The 20,565-nt window shown below is 37.7% G+C and overlaps 1 protein-coding gene across 14 annotated transcripts in view; it reads left to right on the top strand.

Moving 5' to 3' along the window:
- LOC117419803 (pleckstrin homology domain-containing family A member 5-like) overlaps positions 1-20,565 on the top strand; it is a 112,226-nt gene that overhangs the window by 74,974 nt on the left and 16,687 nt on the right. For 8 of the 14 annotated variants that reach the window (XM_058985561.1, XM_058985564.1, XM_058985560.1 and 5 more), the window contains 11 exons: positions 1,866-1,986; positions 2,477-2,581; positions 4,604-4,676; positions 6,098-6,198; positions 7,760-7,875; positions 9,563-10,060; positions 12,777-13,245; positions 13,711-13,794; positions 16,352-16,471; positions 17,314-17,367; positions 19,352-19,432. In XM_058985561.1, coding sequence (XP_058841544.1) covers positions 1,866-1,986; positions 2,477-2,581; positions 4,604-4,676; positions 6,098-6,198; positions 7,760-7,875; positions 9,563-10,060; positions 12,777-13,245; positions 13,711-13,794; positions 16,352-16,471; positions 17,314-17,367; positions 19,352-19,432 — 1,822 coding nt within the window. Of the gene's footprint in view, positions 1-1,865; positions 1,987-2,476; positions 2,582-4,603; positions 4,677-6,097; positions 6,199-7,759; positions 7,876-9,562; positions 10,061-12,776; positions 13,246-13,710; positions 13,795-16,351; positions 16,472-17,313; positions 17,368-19,302; positions 19,433-20,565 lie in introns of those variants that run through there. The other 6 variants (XR_009307217.1, XM_058985562.1, XM_058985571.1 and 3 more) reach the window with 6 other exon arrangements.

The following is a 20,565-nucleotide window of genomic DNA, read 5'->3' as shown; positions in this document are numbered from 1 at the left end:
TGCAGACAAGCTTCGCTGCTTCTCATCCAGCTGAGGCCATTTTTAAAATCCCCAGACAGCGCCCCTGAAATATGAGAGAGCTTCCATCCTCCAGCTCCCCGAGATGCTGAACGAGCAGCACAGGGAAATGCAATCTCCTTCAGCACAGGACATGTATTAAAGCAAAACGGTGATGAGGAATGATGTTAATTAAACCACAGCAACCATTGCTGCGAGTACCCGGCACGGATGTCCAGAGCACCCTTTTAATAGATGAGCTAATCAAAACCCTGTGCCCATGCCAGTGTAATTATCAGATTGTTTACTGAAATATAACGAGGTTGAGGATTTCATCCATTAACAAGAGATTGTTTTGAAGCTCATCATGGTAATTTCAACTGTGAAAAATCTTAAATGTAATATTTTAGAGATTTACTCTAATTTCTAACAAAAGCCTGGTGCTCAAACACAAACATATGCCACTCACAGATCTCCATTAAATCACATACAGTAGCCCCCTACTGGTCCATATTTTTGCTTTTCTGTATACACAAATATCTGTTCTGATACCATGCTGTTCCTATGATCCAGGGGCTTCTGTAGCACAGTTACTGTCCCCTACCGGTGTAGTGGAGGCGGGTTTACTTCCGTGTGTCGCACTTCAGAGTTCTATTGTACCTGCTTCTAGAGAAACGCTCATCCATTTGTGATGAAACTTGCTGAGGACATTCTTTTACGATAATGTCTGATCAGAATCTGGGGATATATACAGCATCTCTCTATCCGTCTCTTACACTTTCTTTAGCACAGGTTATGTAATGTGTGTTGGAATATTCATATCCTGCTGCAAGAATAGAAATTTACAATATGTGTGGCTAAATAAATAAACATCTTTGCTGCAAAGACAAAGTTAAAAGGCTCCTGAAATGTCCTATATTGGTGATCAGGAGCAAATCTGTAATGGAATTGCAGGACTTGAGATTGGGAATAATGACTGACCTTCCTACCCCCCTCCCCAGGCTAGTCATGGGCAGATCCCATGGTCAACATTTAAAATAAAAGCCTCTAGTGTTCTGCAGCTTGGGTATTGCTGTAGCAGCTTCATATCGGTTAGCATCATGGGGCTTGAGCTCCAGGCAACACAATGAAGCAGAAGTTTGGAAGGCAAGCAGCTGCCACCACACTGGGAGAAGTCGGAAGATTTTAAAACATCAGAGTCTCGGAATTGAATGCAGAAACAAGAGGTTGCGGTGAATCCTGGTTTTTAAACATACTGTGGACTCCCATTTGTTTTGAATTACTGTACCCCAGCACTGATTAGAATAACTTGAGCGCTGAAGTTGTTTGTTATATTGAACAACCTTGAGTGAGGAAACTGCAACCAGAAAGCTAATGCACAGGGTAAAATAGAGTCCCTGATGCAAGCAGAATTGGGTGGGGGTGGGGGGCTTATTTATAGTAATACCTGGTCGTTAATGAAGAGATATATGATGCTATTGGTGTTTATTGATTAGTAACTCGGTCTGGTTTATTTTACAGCATGCATTTAAAATAAAAAGATAATAGATGTAGAATGATTTCTTGGCTGGCCATGCACGCTACGGAATTGCATAAGAATTGACAGTCATGAGGTTGGAGTCATGAGTTTTAGACACTTTTGCTGATCTGCTCAATGACCCAACACCAATATATCTGTTAAATAGCAGCATGTTCTTATTCCTGTCGCATTTGTTCCAGATAAGGTGTTCCCGCAAGACCAGAGTTGAATTTCTTAACTTTAGAAAATAGGACATGGCTAAGAAACTAAAGTTTTTCTATTAATTATTTAGAGCAGCAGATAATGTGTTGTGTGTGGTGTTTTTTTTCTTTTTCTTTTTAAATTCCAGCCCTGCTTCAAAAATGCAGTCCCACGAAAAGAAAGACAGACCAGTGAGTTCGAGAAGTGAAGCTTCAAACTACACCATGGCATCAGAGTACGGCACACATCCAGGCAGCCCTCTGGCCAGAGTAAGAGAGATATATATATCTCCTTTTAAGAATGTTTAAACTGCAATTAACACTTTCATGGGTGAAATATTGAAAATGGCTGGGGGGGGAGGGGGGGTACATGGAATGTATTTTTCATTAGAATATTTTTCCCATTGCTATATATGGGGGATAAATTGCATCCTCCTAATGAGGTCCACAGTGAGTTGTGTTTTTTTTTTTGTTTTTGTTTTTATCTGTCCCCATGAGAGAGAGGGAGATTATATTTTGAACATTTTATATACAGTCTGGTAGTCTCCTTCATAATGGGACCCCAGGGGAATTAGTTCAAATTAACCATATTAATAATTATAATATATTTCAGACATATTCCATTACAATTCCAACAATTTCATTTGGAATTTTTGTAAAAATGTGGTGTAAAAGAGCAATATAAACCTGAAAGACTTGCTTTGGTTTTTAATTATTTTATTTTGTTATGTGTATTTAAGCATTCTTTCCCAATTTTCAGGCCTCCAGATCTTTAAAGAAAATTCACAATTTTGGAAAGAGGTCAAATTCAATAAAGAGAAACCCAAATGCACCTGTGCTGAAGAGGAATTGGCTTTACAAACAGGTAAGTTCATAGTTTATTTACCACAGTAAAAAGTTTTGACAAACATTTCCACAAACTCGTCAAATAAGTTAGTTGTCATTTATATTTATGTAAACAGGTGAGTAAATGGTAGAGCTTGTAAAATGACAGTCAACTGAAATGTGTCAACTGAAATGTGCATCTTGTGTTAATACTTAACTGCACTATAGTTTTAATTGAGTAAAAAAAGATTTTTAGTGGTAACAGCATTCAGGTTTGACCAGGAGAAAAGAAATCCGACCTTGCTTCAGATCTGGAAATGCAGTTTACAGAAGCTGCTGCTGCTGCTGGTCCGTCTTGAAGTATTAGCAGATTAGTATAGGCATGGATGTCAAGTCTAAAGGTTTACCGGTGAAACTCATGGTTTTTCACAATTTTGAGAGTCTCACGGCCGTGCAACGGATTCTCACGTTTGTGCATAAGTTTGTTATTGTTTGCGAGGCTGCGAAACCCTTTATACATGATACAGCGGTAAATCCAGTACAACTGTCCAAGCGGATTATTTCATTTGGGGGGGGGCGGTTACCATGAACAGGTGTACATTACCATTCTATATTCCTGTAGCTGCTATGCAAACTCCCCCCTTAATCCAAAGATAGAATTGCCTTGTTGTCTCAAACTGACTGTTTGTCAGCGTGAGCCTTCTGTATTTCGAAGGAGAGGCTGTCTGACTGTCACTGTCTCATTCATGCAGAAATTACCACAGAAATAAAGAGACGTTGACATCAATGAGAATTTAATTATTAAAGTCGAAAAATATAATGTTCATGATGCCAGTGTCAGTGGTTATAAAGACAATACAAAGAAAGACGCCATATGCTAAGAAATAACAGAACAATTGGATATTGATGGTATGTTTATCTCTCTATTTCACCTTAAAACACACTGGTTTCGTATTTCTGTAAAATGACACTTCGTTTTAATAATGTTGACCAATAATAATAATCATTCACACACTAACTGAATATTTTATTAAAAGTGAAAATCAATAAAAAAGTATATTAAACTAATTATCAGTATTTACAAAGACATATGTGTAGATATGTTATTTTTGAATGATTTACATGTTAAACCAGATCACATATAAACATTCACTGTTAGATGTCATTTTTTTTTTACTCTGTGGTGTACCAAGACTATTTCTTTGTTTTATTTCATCTTCACAAAAGGAGTAAAAGCAGGCAGTATTTTCTTTTCATGACTAGCTACAGTTGTGTTCTATTATTTTTCTGTATGCGTGCTGTATTTGTGTCGTTTGTTTCACTCCCTGTGTGCGTAGCCCTTAAGTCTAGGTCAGTGTCAGCCATGTGCAAAAATCCTGATCCGTCACCAGCACCGCCCCCCCCCCCCCCCCAAAAACAAAATCTAGTGATCTAGGTTAAAGTTTTTCAGCAATCCCAAGGTTTTTTCAGCAGGGGTCTCACTGGTGTGAACACTTAGGGCTTGACATATCTGTATAGGTGTCCATTTCTTGATGGCTATGAAAACACAGAACGATTCGAGATGAGGTATAGGGCTAGTCTAAGGTCAAAAGGGTTGGTGATTTGAATCACTTAAGCTCATGTTGCTGCTAACATCCCTTTGGATTTGACTTCCGATGCTTTTCTTGGCAACACTGCAAGCTTGGATAGCTAGGACATGGCAGGTGTCGCCTTACTTTTTCAGAGTGCTTTGTAAAATGCTGTTTCTTTTACCAGCATATCACCATACCATATCAGCCTTTTCGTGCTGTTAGTAAAGAATAAAAAAGGTCATACGAATAGTACAGTACAAACTTAATGGGACATTCTCATAGGGGCTTTATAAGATTGATAAGTGTAGAAATATGAAGAAACCGCAAAGGGATTACTGCTTTAGTTGAGGTGCATTATTTATTTATTTTTGTATGTATTTTTCTTTGAGGCCAATATCAAGATGCTCAAGTTGTGCTGACACCTCTCTCTCTCTTTCTCTCTCTCTCTCTCTCTCTCTCTCTATCTCTCACTCTCTCCCGTTTTCATTTAGGACAGCACCGGTATGAAGCTCTGGAAGAAGCGATGGTTCGTGCTATCTGATATGTGCCTATTCTATTACAGAGGTAAGATAAATGACTCCACCAATGTTAAATCAACACAACACAAGGATGTGTTGATGTTGTAGTCTTTGTCTGCCGTATTATCACAGGTCAGCTGGAATGATGTATGGCTGACATTTTATCGAGCGCAAACAAAAAATGATCTTGATTTTAACACTAATCGGGTGGGGAGAGAAACCAAGCATTACTATAGATAAGAACTTAAACATCGCTGTAGGAGTTATATAGTTTAAAACAAATTTGTCAAGGCATGGCATTGGAAAGATTAGAAATCACATTGAAGTTGTGCGAAAATAAAATGAGAAATGTTCTGTTTTAAGAAGGGAAATCCAGTATGATTATCTCCTGATTTTACCTTTTTAATCAAAGTTGATAGCTGTATTGAAATTGTCAGTACTGATGAGTCTGGGAGCTTTACATCTGTTTTACGGAGCTTTATGGAGTTTAGTATACGCTCTAGCACTGTAAAAACCAGATAACCAGTGTTTGTATACTGTGAAAAGCATCTATGCACAGAGTGGCCAACAATGTTTATAATTTAAGTGTTATAATCTTGAAAAAGCAAGCAGATACAGTACAGTGAAACATGTAGAGCTTGCATTACTGTGGAGCATGGAAACGAGTCTACAGAAATGTAGGAAAATAATTTGACCCCTCCAACAGTGGGTTCTGAAATCTATGGAGTGCTTGTTGTGAACCATCATGTAACGTTGAATCGGCAGTGCAGTCCCATCATGCAGCCCTTTCGTGCAAATGTACTGTTGCCTTGCCAGATGATGTAATAAATGCCACTACTTTTTGGGTTAGTGTTGTTCCTGTATGACATTCTCTATGTGTGTGTGTGTGTTTGTGTATTTTAAGCCTTGTTGAATGTTATAAATCTGTCACTCTTGACCAATCACTGTTGTTTAGTGCAAATAAAAAGGAACAGTTCTTGACTGGTACTATGGGTGCTCAAGGAGACTCATTTGGATACTGTACATCAGGCAGGGTCAACTGTACTAATTAACTTACAACACAAGGTGGTATTTAAGTGGCAATTATGCCATGCATACTCACACCAGCAACACATTATACATATAAAGACATGCAATAGTTTTGTTTTTAAGAATGTTTCATATGAGGTCTTTGATTTGTATTAACATTGGAACAGGGTAATTGGATTCACAGACCAAATGGAGGAATTATCTATGCTGCCTGTCTTAACCAGTTTGTGTTAATGTGCTTTCACATCTCTCAAATCCTTTTTTTGTTGGTGTTTTATGGGACGCATTCAAGAAGTGGTTTTCAGATAAGTGAGAGATAATAATTTGACAATGAGACTTGCTCTTGTCTGTTTATGTGTGTGTATATATGAGAGTTTGAGGACTCGAACACTAATTTGAAGAAAATGATTATAACTGGGATCACTTCTTTTCTCTTAGATGAAAAGGAAGAAGGGATCCTGGGAAGCATTCTTCTGCCTAGTTTTCATATATCAATGCTTTCTGTGGATGACCATATAAACAGGAAATATGCATTTAAGGTCGGTACATTGTGTGGATGTCAGAGTAATTTATTATTTGTTACTGCTAAATATCTTTAATTTATTCTCTCAAACTATCTATAATGTCATCACTTTTTTTTTTTTTTTTAAATATCTACACTTTACAAATGTGGACAGTGTTGTCCATTCACTGTCAGTCTATGAGTAAGTGGCCAGTCTGGGCACATTGTGTGGTGGTTGTGAGAAAACAACAACTTGTTTTTCCTTGCTGGTTCAAACATCGTCTATTTTTATAAATACTTAGCAGTACATGTAAAGTGCTTTTATTGTTTTTTTTTTTTTTTATTATTTTGTATGGGATATAATGAAGAGCCTGTGTTGTACACTATTTGTTTGTACCAGACTATAATTGGAACAAAATACAGTGTCTATGTATTTTTAATCACTTACAATCTCTTTTTTCATGCATCTGAGGAATTGTAAACATGTTTGCTGGGCAGAAAGAGAGAAAATAAAGTAATAAGTGGTGAGTACAAACATTATGCATCTTGTAGAACAACTGTTTTCCTGGCATTCTATTTTCATGGATTGGTGGAAGACTTTTTTTAATAATAATAAAAATATGACTGTTTATTTCCATTGTAACTTATTTGATCAGACATTGAAATGTAACATTCTTTCTGGGAGAATAAGCTCGAAATGCAGGCGCTTTGCATTCTCTCTCGGTACATGTGACCATACAGTGGCATATTCTTTTTCTGAAGGATTATATTTTATCGCAATGAATATTGAAAAATCTCTTGCATAAAATAATTCTTACTGAAAATGTGTGATTTTAAACTATCAAAATTGTCAAATGGATGGAATGTACCGGTAGGAATACTAAAAGAAACTAAAATTCAATGGCAAATGTTTTGACTAGAAGTGCCCCCCCAGTTGTCATTGAAAATACAAAAAAAGAACATATTGAATGCATTTCTCAACAGAATTAAAGATCTGCAGGTCAGCTGTACTAGAGTAGGTGTTACTTGGGCTGCTCAGTCTACTGTATAGTCCAATACAGTTCTCCGCTTTTAAAATGTGAAATTATGCTGAGGGCCTTGTACAGTCCAATGTGAATAATGCTTGTCGTGTTTTTAGTGTATAATTAAGTGAGATGACATGACCTCAACTCTCATGGAGCCCTACAGACACTGACAAGGAATTACAATAGTATTGCCCAGCCCCTCTGTTCTGAAGTCTAAATAAAACATCTCTAATTACAGTAAAGCATGTGATCAAAGCAATTAAGCCTGTATTATAAAGCATAATTATAGATGGTATTGTGCTTGGTTTTTTAAAAAAAGACTTGAATCAGTTTAGAACTTTTCTTGTATTTTTTTTTTCTTTTTGTTGCAGTTGCTTTTTATTGCTGTGATTTTGTTTTAAAAATCAATCCCCATGTTGATGAATGCAAAGGTTCTGTGCTGTTTGTTTGTTTGTTTGTTTGTTTGTTTGTTTGTTTGTAATCCATATATTGTAATAATTTTCCTATCTCCTTGTTTTTTCTTTCAGAAATCTACAATATTTCCATTGTATTGATCCAATGATTTTCAACCAGGCGACTCATCCAAATATGCGAACCTACTACTTCTGCACGGACACGTCCAAAGAAATGGAATCCTGGATGAAAGTCATGACAGATGCTGCCCTGGTTCACTCTGAACCTGTTAAGAGGTACATCTGCTTACTACTTTGGCTGCTTTTGCAATTCTAATAGTTTATTTTTGCATTTGTTGTATTGTATTGCATCTACTGTATAAGACGGGTACAATAAATCGGGGGTTTACAGCACTAGAACCAATGCTGGAAACTTACTCTTACCCGGGTTGAGATGAAAATCAACACTTGGATTATGTATATGGAGTTCAGGCTACCCTGGAAGAAAGCACATCTATTACTGTTTGTGTTTTAAATAAATATTGCAAGAGGTCCCTTATTGGCAATACTGGGACGTGTTATTTGTATTGTGTATTTTGTATTTGTGCATTGTGGTATCTGAATCACCTTGTTTTAATTCTATGAGACAGAGTTTTGTTTTGCATTTTGCTTTATGTTCAAAGGTTAGGCAATTTACTAGGGCTGTGCTGAGTAACAAAGTAAAACAAATTACGACTACAAATTTAATACACTAGTACAAAGCTTGTAAGTTAGTTTTCTAAGGCACTTTTTTTTCCCTATCCACTTATGAATAGTAGTGTGAGTGACATCTCGCTGTAGAAGTAATGGCACCTCTGCAGTGCACACTCCTGTTAAAGTATCCTCTGGAAACTTCAGCTTCGCTCATTTCCAATGGTCAGCGTTGGTGCATTTTAAACTGCTGCAGATTTATTACTGCTACAGATTTATTGCTATATTACTTTTATCTTGTATTGGTTTGCATTGTACAACTGAAATAGTCTATCATGCACTTTTAAAATTAGCAATTATATTGGTGGAAAGAACAGAGACTGTAATTTTTTTCTGCCACAACTCTAAAGTCAGTGGATGTTTGTTCTGAAATCTTCACATAACCACAGTCGAGTTGGCAACCAGCAAGTAATGAGCCCTTTTGCATGCCAAGCAAGATAGGAGTAGAGACACAGAGCATTAAAATCATATTAGCTGCTGTTCTCCATAGATTTTAAACATATAATTGACTTGTTTTAAATGCATTTGGTTATTTTTATTGGCATGGTTGCACTACAGTTAAGCGTGTATTTAGAAATCCTAGACTGCCCATAACCTCATTGCTGTCATCTTTTGGATTAACTCCACTGATTGTATGTCAGTTTTGGGATTGGAGTCCTGCTCAGCTTGTGATGGGAAATGGCTACTGTAATTAGAGCTGTAGTAGGCATATTAAATACTATGTTAGCTGCTTGGTGTTAGATTCTGTTCTTTTGGTTACTTATCCTTGACACACCCAGTAGTTAAGTTTTTCTTCAAAAGTATCTGATTGTTTCTTGTGTGTCTTGATTTACATTTAAACACTTAAGAAAATCATTCAAGTGCACCAGGAGCAATTCGATTTAGCCCTATCGATTTAGCCCTATTGCAAGCATGCCTGTATCTATTCCATGCTGAAGAACTAATTCTGGCATTGGTTCTTGTATTTTTTTGTTTGGATTTTATATATGCATCTTATATGCGCTTTTGAGGAAGTCACACTTTTTTGTTTCACATATGTTGATCCTAATGCTGATGACTGTATTGCAATATTTTTTACTGCAAGTTACTGAGAGCGTCATAATCTGAGGCACATATAGAGGTTCATATATTGCTGATGTACACTACTGTAGGTCTTGGTTCTAATTTTGTATTTACAGCGTGGCGGAAAGTGTACAGTATGTTTCTAAGATAACACTTCGCTTGTCTCTTGCAGGATTGAAAAACTGAAGCCTGAACACTCTGCTCCTCAGGAGGTCAACAACATTGTGAACCACAGAGTGCTGACCAGGCCGGAGGCACTAAACAACGAAAGAAACAGAGAAGTGGGGAGTCTTGAGGAAACGACAAAACTCAAAGATGCCGAGAAGTACGGCTTTCAGAAGGAAGGGATAGAGAGACCCTTGACCAAAATAAACAGTGTAAAAGTGCACCCTGCGTCCCACGAGAATGAGAACTCGACGGCAGCGGGCTCGGTACAGGGAGGGCAGTACATACCTGCGCAGGTGAACGGGGCCGGGGAGAGGCCAGGGAACATCAGTTCTGCAGACATGGGGATTACACCGGGGCAGAGGCAGCAGCAGCAGCAGCAGCAGCAGCAGCAGCCACAATACCACGAGCCAGAGCGGGCCCTCCAGAGGACCAGCTCCATGATGCAGCTAGAGCAGTGGGTGAGAACGCACAGAGTACGGGGGCAAGAGGATGAGACCAGAAGGTGAGAAGGGGACTGGCTAGTTAAGCTTTTGCTACAACCGTCTGGGACACAATCATTTATTAGAATCCTAAAGTACTATCCACCAGTAGGTGCGTGTACAGTGGGAGAATATACTATATATACATACATACATACATACATACATACATACATACATACATACATACATACATACATACATACATACACAGTCTAACTTCATTATAACGACCCCCCCGTGACCTGGAGAAATGTTCGTTATATCAGGTTGTTCACTATAATAGGGTTTGGCAATTTGCTGTATCAGAATAATGAAGAAACACCCAAATTGAACATCTTTATACAGTATAAAGTAGTTCTTTCAAGACAACTTCACATTGATCAGCATTTAAACTGTATGTTTAAAAGAACTGTAAAGAAATGAAAAAAAACTGTACACTACACTTGCATGCTGAATACAGTAATTACATGCCCTTTCTCTTGAAAAACATATCCAGCGTAGATTGCTTCATGTTTTCGGTGCTTTTCTCAATGTACGCTGTTTCAGTCTTGTTACCGCCTCATGCCTGTTGCCATGGTTGCAGTTTGTGTGAAGATGGCAACGGTTGCATACGTCACACATGATTCGCACTGCAATAGGTTATCTATGAGTCAGCCTGATCTTCGAATTAGCCTACCAAGGTCTTTGTTTTCACTGAGAGAATAACACAGTCACTCTGGAGAAAGTTCAGTGTCAGTCACTACCGAGATCGATTTATCCGGGTAGATTTTGTAAAAGTGATCATTGTAATAGTGTTAATTTCCCTTAAAAAAAAAAAAAAAAAAAAAAAAAGACGGTTCTTGCTGATTTTATCATTAAAAAAGGGTGTTTATTATAATTTTTTTAAAAAATTGTTTTCCTGGTTTTAAAGCATGAATTTTATATTTATTTTTATACATTTTACTTGAGTTCACATTAACTTTTTTTGATGGGTTGTGTAAGTGGTTACATCAGTAGTTAAACAAAACAAATGGCCATCAAATGATCTATAATATTATAGGATGGAAATGACTCCTATTACATAGCACTTTCACCCATTCCAGGTTTTAATACGTGCTTGATTATCCCCAGTGTACATTAGGTAACAAGCTGAGGTGTGTCTTATTAAACTCATAGTAAAACCAGGAATGGATCAAACTGCTAAGCAACGGGAGTGTTAGCTGTCTTCTACCACTACACAGTCACTAAAGGATTGCAAAGGCAAATTAATTTTAAAATCTAGTTTAACTAGTGGTGTCATTTACAGCATGACGTGACCAGTACTGTCTGAAAAATGTCAAAGGGTTCCTAACCACTCCACTACAAATGAATACAATAAGCACCTGGATTCAAAGGTCATAGCTTATGCCTGGAGCCTTGGTGCCAATATCTGGAAGCTGCTTTAAATTGGATGCTTCTATGAGCAGGTCATTTTATTTGAATTAAGCAAGGTAGTTTAATTTACTGTGCATGTATTGAAGAAATGAAATTAGTTTTGTTTGCCTGATTTTAATTTGTTGCTGCTTTCTTTTCGATACAGTTATTTAATTAAATCGTGAGGGAATTGTTCATTGTCATATGTAGAATATAGTAACTGGGTAATAAACCAGCATATTAAATGAGAATTTTGGCTGTGGGACTGACTCCAGTGGTGATGATCTTACTGTTTAATTGTCTGTTGGAACAGTTCCTGGAAGGCCATTTTTCATTATATTTCCCCACCCCCTGTAAATATGCCTTAAGTGCTATAATTTATTAAAAACTGCAAAGTTTATGAAGGTCGTTTGTCTTGTATGGAAATAAATAAATACATAAATAAATATTAATTACACTAAAAATAGAGAGTGTAAGTTTTTAATCTAAGCTGTGTTCCTAAATTTGAAGACTTATTGAAATATGAGTTTATTTTTTGAGTAGGCTGCAACTCCCTGAGAATATATTAATTAACCCTCTTCTCACAGGGTTATTGCTCAGTACCTTTGGAAGGAATGCAAACAGCAATGTGATAATGATGGCAGCCACAGCACTGAAGGATAGCAGGGCCAGGACCCTCTCTTTATGCAATGGTTCTACAGGCTACAAAATTGCTGAAGCATCTATTGTGCTTTGGATAATTTTTCTGAATATAAAAACCAAACAAAGACATTTCTAATGTTACACGCGTTAGCATTGTGATTTATTCTGTGCAACACTGTTGTGAAGTACTTTTTATCAGCCATTGAAAACAGTAGAGAGAGAAATCATTATTATCACTGATGTGGGAGTGAAATAAAAGCAGATCTTTTTAGGGTAGATTGGAGAATAGTGAATACAGATGTCATGTCATGTCTCGTTGAGCAAACTCTAAATGTTATTGCAGATTGCTGCTTGGAACAAAAGGCCAATTCAATCCAGTGAGAGCTGCTTTTATTTATGTGAATAAACATCTATCTAGATGCTTTTCTAAAGCGATTGCCTGCAGTAGCCGGTTTGCAGAACAGATTTTATATAACTGCAAATTAGGAGAGTCAAAGAAATAAATTTCCTTCGTTGTATAAGGAAGCTCAGTAGCCATCAGCCAGACAAAAAGCCTTGAATTTGTAATTAAGTTAATAACAAAAAAAAAAAAAAATTGATTCTCCAGTTACAGAAAGTAATTATCATGATACATTTGCCAATAGCAAGAATGTGATGGTTAAACTTGCCTGTCTAGCTAAAGTGCTCTTCTGTTCTTTTCAGCATAACGTCTTACCAGACGCTTCCAAGAAACATGCCAAGTTACAGGGCGCAGATTATCCCGCATTACCCTGAAGCCTACAGAACTCTGCCTCGAAACAGTGTCACCAGACCTGACAGCATCTGCAGCATTTCGGCGTCTGTGTACGACAGGGCTCTGGGACCCGTGTCCACGGAAGACAAGCGCAGGTCAATGCGGGATGACACCATGTGGCAGCTTTACGAATGGCAGCAAAGGCAAGCTTACGCCAAGCAAGGGCCCGTCGGTAGCTACGGGACTCTGAGCAGCCCCAAGACAATGATTAATATTTCAGACCACGTAACGCACTCTATTCCTCCTTCCCCTTCCCACGGCTCCCTGGCCCTGTACCAGGGCTACTCGCCTCTGGGGTCGTACAACATGGGATCCAGATCGGAAGTGTCGTCGCCAGTGTTTAGAGGAGACCGGCACCATCGGACACATCATGCCAAGGTAAATGAGCTGCAAAGCCAGTGCTGTGTTTTGCTGCTCAGCAAATGTCTGCAGCAAGGATATATTTGTTATTGTTGATAGGAACAGGGTCAGTATGGAATAGGTTAATGCAACCTACAGTAGCCTTTCTGTGTGTGCGAACCGGCACATAACAGAAAGGCATTGTAATGGGGGGATTTTAGGAACTGCCAGAAATATAGAACGAAACAAGAGGCTTTTGCTATGATCCTTATCAAGGTAAATGCATCATATCTTGCAAATAGTTTTGATGTGGATTGCAAATCGACTGTAAAGCTGTTCAATAAAGGTATATAAATGGTTCCTTATCATAAATGAGGTTTCGGGTGGAAAGAAGACTGTGATTTATCCCCCTCATGTAGTGGAATAAAAAAGACCAGTACATTGGTTTAGTACAAAGTGAATAGAGTTTGCCTTGTGTGCATTGACAGACTTGTTTTCTTTCAGTATGCCTATCCACCTGACAGGAGGTCAATGCCGACAGGGCTACCTTTGCAGCCAATTAGTCCCCAGGTACTGCAGGGCAAAACGGTATGTGGCAGCTGCTGTTTATTTCGGTACTCTGTCCTTCAATGGAAACACAGACGCGTAGGCGTTTCATGTAGGCAAAAAAGTGGCGTATTTAATAATAATGTTTTGGTTCTGCAACGTCTGTTTTGTATTAGCAGTGTATTGAGTTTTTATTTGTACTGTACGCAGTCTTGGAAGGGATTCTTTCCAAGGACACTTGTACTAGTTTGTAATTGGCTGTCTGTTTTAACATGGTTGGTACAGAGATCTACTGTAGAGTGTTTAGAAGTGCCAGAGTTGCCCATCTTAGGTCTATACAGTCATCGCTTTGTTCTCAGTCATGCTTTCACACTGACAACGTTACTGCAATAACCCAGGGAAACCATGTGAAACTTAGTTGAGGGTCAGAATGAACCAAGGTCAAGAAACAGATTTAAAACAGTTAGATCTCAGATTTCGAAGGGAGTCAAATTTACTGACATCAGCAGACTACTAGCTGTTTTATTTATTTATTTATTAAAAAAAAAAAAAAAAAAGTAAAATTTGCATACCATTCCTTGGCAATAAATGAAAGCACTGAAGGACATATTTAAAAGTATTTGTATTGACCCTTGTTTCTTTGTAGAGAAGCTGTACTGTAGCATATTATGCCAGGGTTTCAATATAGTTATTTGGGACCACTGCAGTCTTTATGAGCACTGGCAAGCAATGTCCTGTTTAACATACATGTATACAGTTATAAAATGGTGTTGGGCTGGTGAGGGCTGCCTGCAATACGGTGTTTGGTGTAGTTTCAAAAATAGGAACTTGTAACGTAGTGGCCACTCCTGGTTCATATGAGCATTATTGATGCTGTAGTGTGGAGTAGTGGTTAGGGCTCTGGACTCTTGACCGGAGGGTCGTTGGTTCAGTCCCAGGTGGGGGACACTGCTGCTGTACCCTTGAGCAAGGTACTTTACCTCGATTGCTCCAGTAAAAACCCAACTGTATAAATGGGTAATTGTATGTCAAAATAATGTGATAACTTGTAACAATTGTAAGTCGCCCTGGATAAGGGTGTCTGCTAAGAAATTAATAAATAAATAAAATAAATAAATAGTACAGTTTGTACAACAAGCTTCAACACATATTGAAATACATTTGACTGAAGTTGATGTATTCTGTAGGTTACTGTATTTGGAGATGCAATTAATTTGTTCTTAATTCCAGGTTATAAATCAAGCCATCAATTCCATTGTTTGTATATATCGATCTTTTACATACAATAAGGATATCACTTGGGTTAGGTTTCCTTCTCTTTTGTGACACACATTTTTTCACCAGCACCCTCTAGTGGGCATGTGTTACTGTGCATTTTAAGTATAAAATGACATGCATTGCGACTGCTCTGCATCACTTTTCAATTGAATACCATTCTTCTTGTATTGTCCCTGCTATATTGAACAAAGATTCCCCCCCCCTTTTAAATTCATTATTTTGGATGGGAATTAAATTACATTTTGCGGCTTCATTTACTCCACGAAATGCTAACCAGCTTCCAGAAATGTTTCAATCCTGGCCTAAGGACGTTTTGCGGGTCTGTTTGCCAGGGTACATGATTTGATTGTGATCTTAGTAACTGGCTCATGTAAGAAGCGCCTTGGGATGCTGGCTCAGAAATGCACACTGAAATGCACACTGAAATGCATATTGAATTCATGACTTGAGTGTCAGTACATGTATTCAGTGTTTCATAGTGTCCTTGTATCTCCTAGTATTCCCTCAAATCTATTGACGCTTTTTTTAAAAAATGTAGTGCTAGTTTTCATGCTTCAATATTCTTTCCAAATCAAAATGAATACTTGAATATTCTTTACTTTTGAGTTTGCTGGAAAAGTATTATTTGTACCATATTACAGACCATAATATAATTTTTTTTTTTTTTTTTTTTTTTAATCTCTGGTATGCCATCAAACTACCTGTTAAAGTAGAGAAACACTATTCTATACAGCAGTGTGTGTGTTATTTCAGACATTTATGCATTGATTTCCTTTCCATCTTTTTAATAGTCATTTATAAATTATTGTTAGATGAACACAATCATTTTGTAATGCATTTCAATCAGTTTGTGTGTGTATATATATATATATATATATATATATATATATATATATATATATATATATATATATGTTACACACACTTGGTGCTTGGCCCAGGATAGTGTCTGTACAGAGTACACGGACCAATTTTATCCGCTTTGAGCTCTCCACAGAAATCAGGTGCTGACAATCTGGTGAATGTCATTGGTGTCGATTTTGGGCTAATTGACCATTCAAACATAAAACTGAAAAAAACAGCTGCTGGATTTGTGTTCGTTGCTGCTTTTCTTAGACTTCTTAGTGGAGAACCGCAATCCCACACCCATCCAAGCATCTGTTTGTTCCTTCACTTCTTCTTTCACACGGAATGGTAAATTAGCACAGTCAACACCTTGCCTGCGGAGAGCTTGATCCGAACACTGCAGCTCTAGCAGCCTGCGTGCAGGACCAGCCTAACATGTTGTCCCTTCTTTGGCTCCCACTCTGCGCGGCCGCAGCCCGAGGAGCTGACGCTGCTGCTGATCAAGCTGAGACGGCAGCAGGCGGAGCTGAGTAGCGTCCGGGAGCGCACTTTAGCACAGCTTGTGAAACTAAATCTCGATGCCACCAACCCAAAGGTCAGCCAATAGGTGGTGTGTGTGTGTGTGTGTGTGTGTGTGTGTGTGTGTGTGTGTGTGTGTGTGTGTCGTGTGGTCCATCACCATCATCTTTCAGTCAGTCAGTCATTCATTAATGGGGTCTGTGCAAAGCCACACAGGAGATCAGTCATGATCTGTCACTGCATTTCCTCTATAGGTTGATTGTTACTTGATTTCTGTTAACCCTTTGGAAGCAGTTATGTAATGTGCATTCATGTTAACCTTAATCTCGTGAAAGTACAACCGTTCTGCCCTGTGTTTCTTTTTTTTATACCAACCTGCAAATTTAAGTTATCATTGTTTTGTTGAATGTATTAAAACATTAGCCTGCTTTTCAGTATTGTTTTTATTCAGAGATGTTAGCAGCCATGAATATAACTGGTGTACCTCTAAAATGCATGTGATAATGGGTCTTTTTTTATAGCTTTGATTTATTTTAAACTTGAAGTATTTAAGTACATTAATCTTTCTTTACTAATAGGAAAGCTGTTTATTTGAATCATTTTTTGTCTGAAGTAAACAGTATGTATTTAATACATGAGAGAAATGTGAAAGTGTTTTATAAGAAAGCTTGCACAGCTTTATATTAATATTGGATTTGAAGATTTGGATCATTTGCTGTATTTTAATAGATGTTTTATGGTTGTCCATCTTAAGTGAATAATATAATTTGGGTGATTTACTCATAAAGCATTAGAAATATGTAGTTATATTGTGCACTCTTCCAGATTGATGTAGTCCTCTCAGCTTTCCTCTTGTCTCTCTGTTTACTTTCCGACTCACTGTCTCTCTTCTTTTCCTCCTCCTGCTGCTGCTGCTAGAATGAGATTCTTGCACATCACCTTCAAAGGAACCTTGTGTATTTGGATAACCAGGTGGGATAACTAATGTCTTTTTACCGGGCTTGTCATGGCTATTGGTAATATTCAGTGTGTCACTGCAGAATCGTTTTGTCTATAAACTAAATAAAGATACAACTAGCTTTAATGTTGCTAAGATATAAATATATGCTAACCAATCATTTAAAATCTAACTCTTGGCTTTATTTTATCACCCTTGTATTGTGCTGAGAATCTGTAGGCTCTTCACATCCTTTTTATGTCAATTCAGAATATGCAAATATTTCAAATACAACACCATAGATAAACTGCTGCACCCTGGTACCTTTGTGTAGGTCACATGGTCACATTGCAGCTGGGCTATTTGAGAGAGTATGAACTGCAGTACAGCACATGAAGTGATTAGGAACTAGGAAGCTGCAGAGACATTTTATTTATAATGTTGTCTTTGTATAAAATACAAGCTGAGAACCTGTGCCCACTGATAATATTGCTAGCGCTAATAAGATGAAAATAGATTTTAAAACCTTGGTTGGCATTCCTTTAATAACTCTTGTAGAAGGAAAAACTTTGGAAGAGAGTTTTTGCTTGTTTTGTTTTTTAATCCTACATTTTCACTATGAAATTTACAGAACAAGGAGCTACTTTATGAAATAGAGCGATTTCTGGATGCATGCCGACTAAAACAATTCTGTATTACCTCATGCAGTTTCTTTAATGGGTGTCTTATTATATTTGGACGGTACTGCTTCTCTTTGGCAGACAATGTAGTGGAAACATTATGCAGGTATAGCACGTACTTTAATACACATTTTGGCATTTTCTGAAATTGTACACGTTGCCGCTATAGTGTACCAGTTACATTTCTATTTATATGAAGTTATATAAATGTTCTATTTGATCAAATAGTATTTGATATACCCAAAGGCTATGTTTCAGTCAAAATGACTTAACAAAACTTTAAAATAAATTATTTTTAAAGGCCTGTGATCTCCACAGATTTTTCTCTTCCTACTTGTATCTTTACTTCATTGCCGAGATCCCCTTGCTTTTTAATGTAGTAATCGGAATTATGTTTAATGTCACATGAAATTAATCCTAATTACCTGAGCTAAGGTTGCTGTTAGCCTTTCTGGGGTTATATTTATATGCCTTTTAATATCATTTTCCTTAAATAGTACACTATTGAAAGAAGTGATCAAGGGATTCATTATTAAAGAACTGCTCACCTGCCAATGCTGTCACACTGTATGTGCAGGAAAGAAATGTTTTATCTGTCTGTTGCAATAACAAAGCTCTTGTTATGAAACATTTTACTGTTAAGTTTAATGTCTGTAATGTAATAACCTGACTAGAAGTGTGTGTTTTATGGGCTCAACCAAGTCCCATTAATGGCCAGATTTTATGAGTGTGTGTCTAGGCTGGTGGATTTATTTGTTGACGGTAGAATGTATCTAGACTTTTGAATGCCTAAAAAGATAAACAATTTATTTTTATGACCGCACCTGACCTTTTTTAATATTTGGTCATTATATAAAAAACACATTAATTCGTATATTATCCTTTTTAAATGTAAAAAAAAAAAAAAAAACATAATGTGTGAGCCTTTGGATTGAGACAAAAATGTGGTTCCCGTTTGTATTAAATTTCCCAACCTTTTTAATTATTCCATAACGAAAGACATGAACCTGACAAGCATTGCATTGAAAGGTAAACTGTCACTTAGAGCATCATCTGTCTCAGACACATGCAGTAAGCTCCCAGGTGTGTCTGTCTCCTGCAGTACATGATGATGATGATGAGGAGGAGGATGATAATGATGATGATGATGTAGCTTTTATTCAAGTGCACATTCAGGTTTACATTTCTAATTTCAGATAACATTGTTCTATGACGGTCTGCTTCTGTTTACAAATTGCAAAGCTTGAATTGAAGCAGAAGCTTATTTACAGTGTTGTCTTTCAAATCTAGCTGTGCTGTAAACTGATGTTTGCTGTATGCTCCTCCTGATTTGAAATAGATGAAAGAGAATGAACCTTTAATCGTCATGGTTCACACTATGATTGAGAACTCGGCGCCAAGGCCACAACTGTACCAGCAAGTAAGGTCTTGGAAAAATGAATGGCTTTTGCTTTTATCATTTACCCAAAAGTCCTTTTTATTTTATTTATTGGCAACCTTCAGTTTTACTCCCGGTCTACTCATAGCATTTCTCTTGTGTTGTCTGTTCTAAAGCACACCTCACTCATTGCTTTTGTGGAAGGTTGGAACAGTGTTGGCATGGCTAGTGATGTGTGCTACTTTGTGGAGCAGCGCCCCTTCACTGTGTTTAGTGGTGTTCTGTTCATTGGGTATTGAGTTCTGAGCTAATGAAGTGAGAATTCTTGTTTGTATTGTGCCAAAATTATGATATACAATCATCTTCTGCTTCTGCTAGTTTTAATATGAGCAACAAGGACTTAATGAGATTTTGGAACAATGTTAAGAAAAGTCAGCAATTAAGAAATAATTATAGATTGTTGCATTGAAAGCAGGAAAAAAATCAAGAGATTTATGGGTGTCGAACAAAATGATGACGTGGTATAATAAGCTAACACATTTACTTTAGTACAGTATATTCTGCAAGTCACAATCATGTGACTAGGGAAACACAGTGTTTGGAAAGTCAGCTGGGTGATGGATCGTGGTTACTATCGCATAACTCCTGGGTAGATCCTACTCAAGACAATATAGGCAACACAATTTTAGTCATGTATGCCATGAGCATAGCTTTTTTATTTTATTTTATAGTAAATCGTAAAACCTAGTTTTGACTGAAGAATACTGTACCTTTGTATTTGGAGACTCTCTTCTATAGACTAACTTTTTTTGAGTGACCAATTATTATTTATTTATTTTCCCCCAAATTTGGAATGTCCGGTTTCACCGCAGCAGGTCCTGAGCACAGTTCTGAGGGTGTGTGAGCATACGCTGGTCTCACAAGCCTAAAGCCAGAATCACTTTTACACCGAGCCATCCAGAGCAGAGGTGGGCGGGCTACCGAGAGAACGGAGATCAGCCTTGCCTCTTATCCACTCTGAATGTGCTTGTTGTGTCTGGCCAGTAGGGTTCGCTGTTGTGCGATGAGGAGGAGTCCCTGCTGGCTTCCCACCCCCCACCCTGGGAGCGTCAGAGCCAATGTGACACTCCCTTCGGAGTCCCCAGCACAGTCCGGCCTCTTTGCACAGCCCGGAC

This window comes from Acipenser ruthenus, chromosome 14, assembly GCF_902713425.1.
Source record: "Acipenser ruthenus chromosome 14, fAciRut3.2 maternal haplotype, whole genome shotgun sequence".
In the NCBI taxonomy this organism is placed as follows: domain Eukaryota; kingdom Metazoa; phylum Chordata; class Actinopteri; order Acipenseriformes; family Acipenseridae; genus Acipenser; species Acipenser ruthenus.
This window is presented reverse-complemented; position numbering and strand designations above follow the sequence as displayed.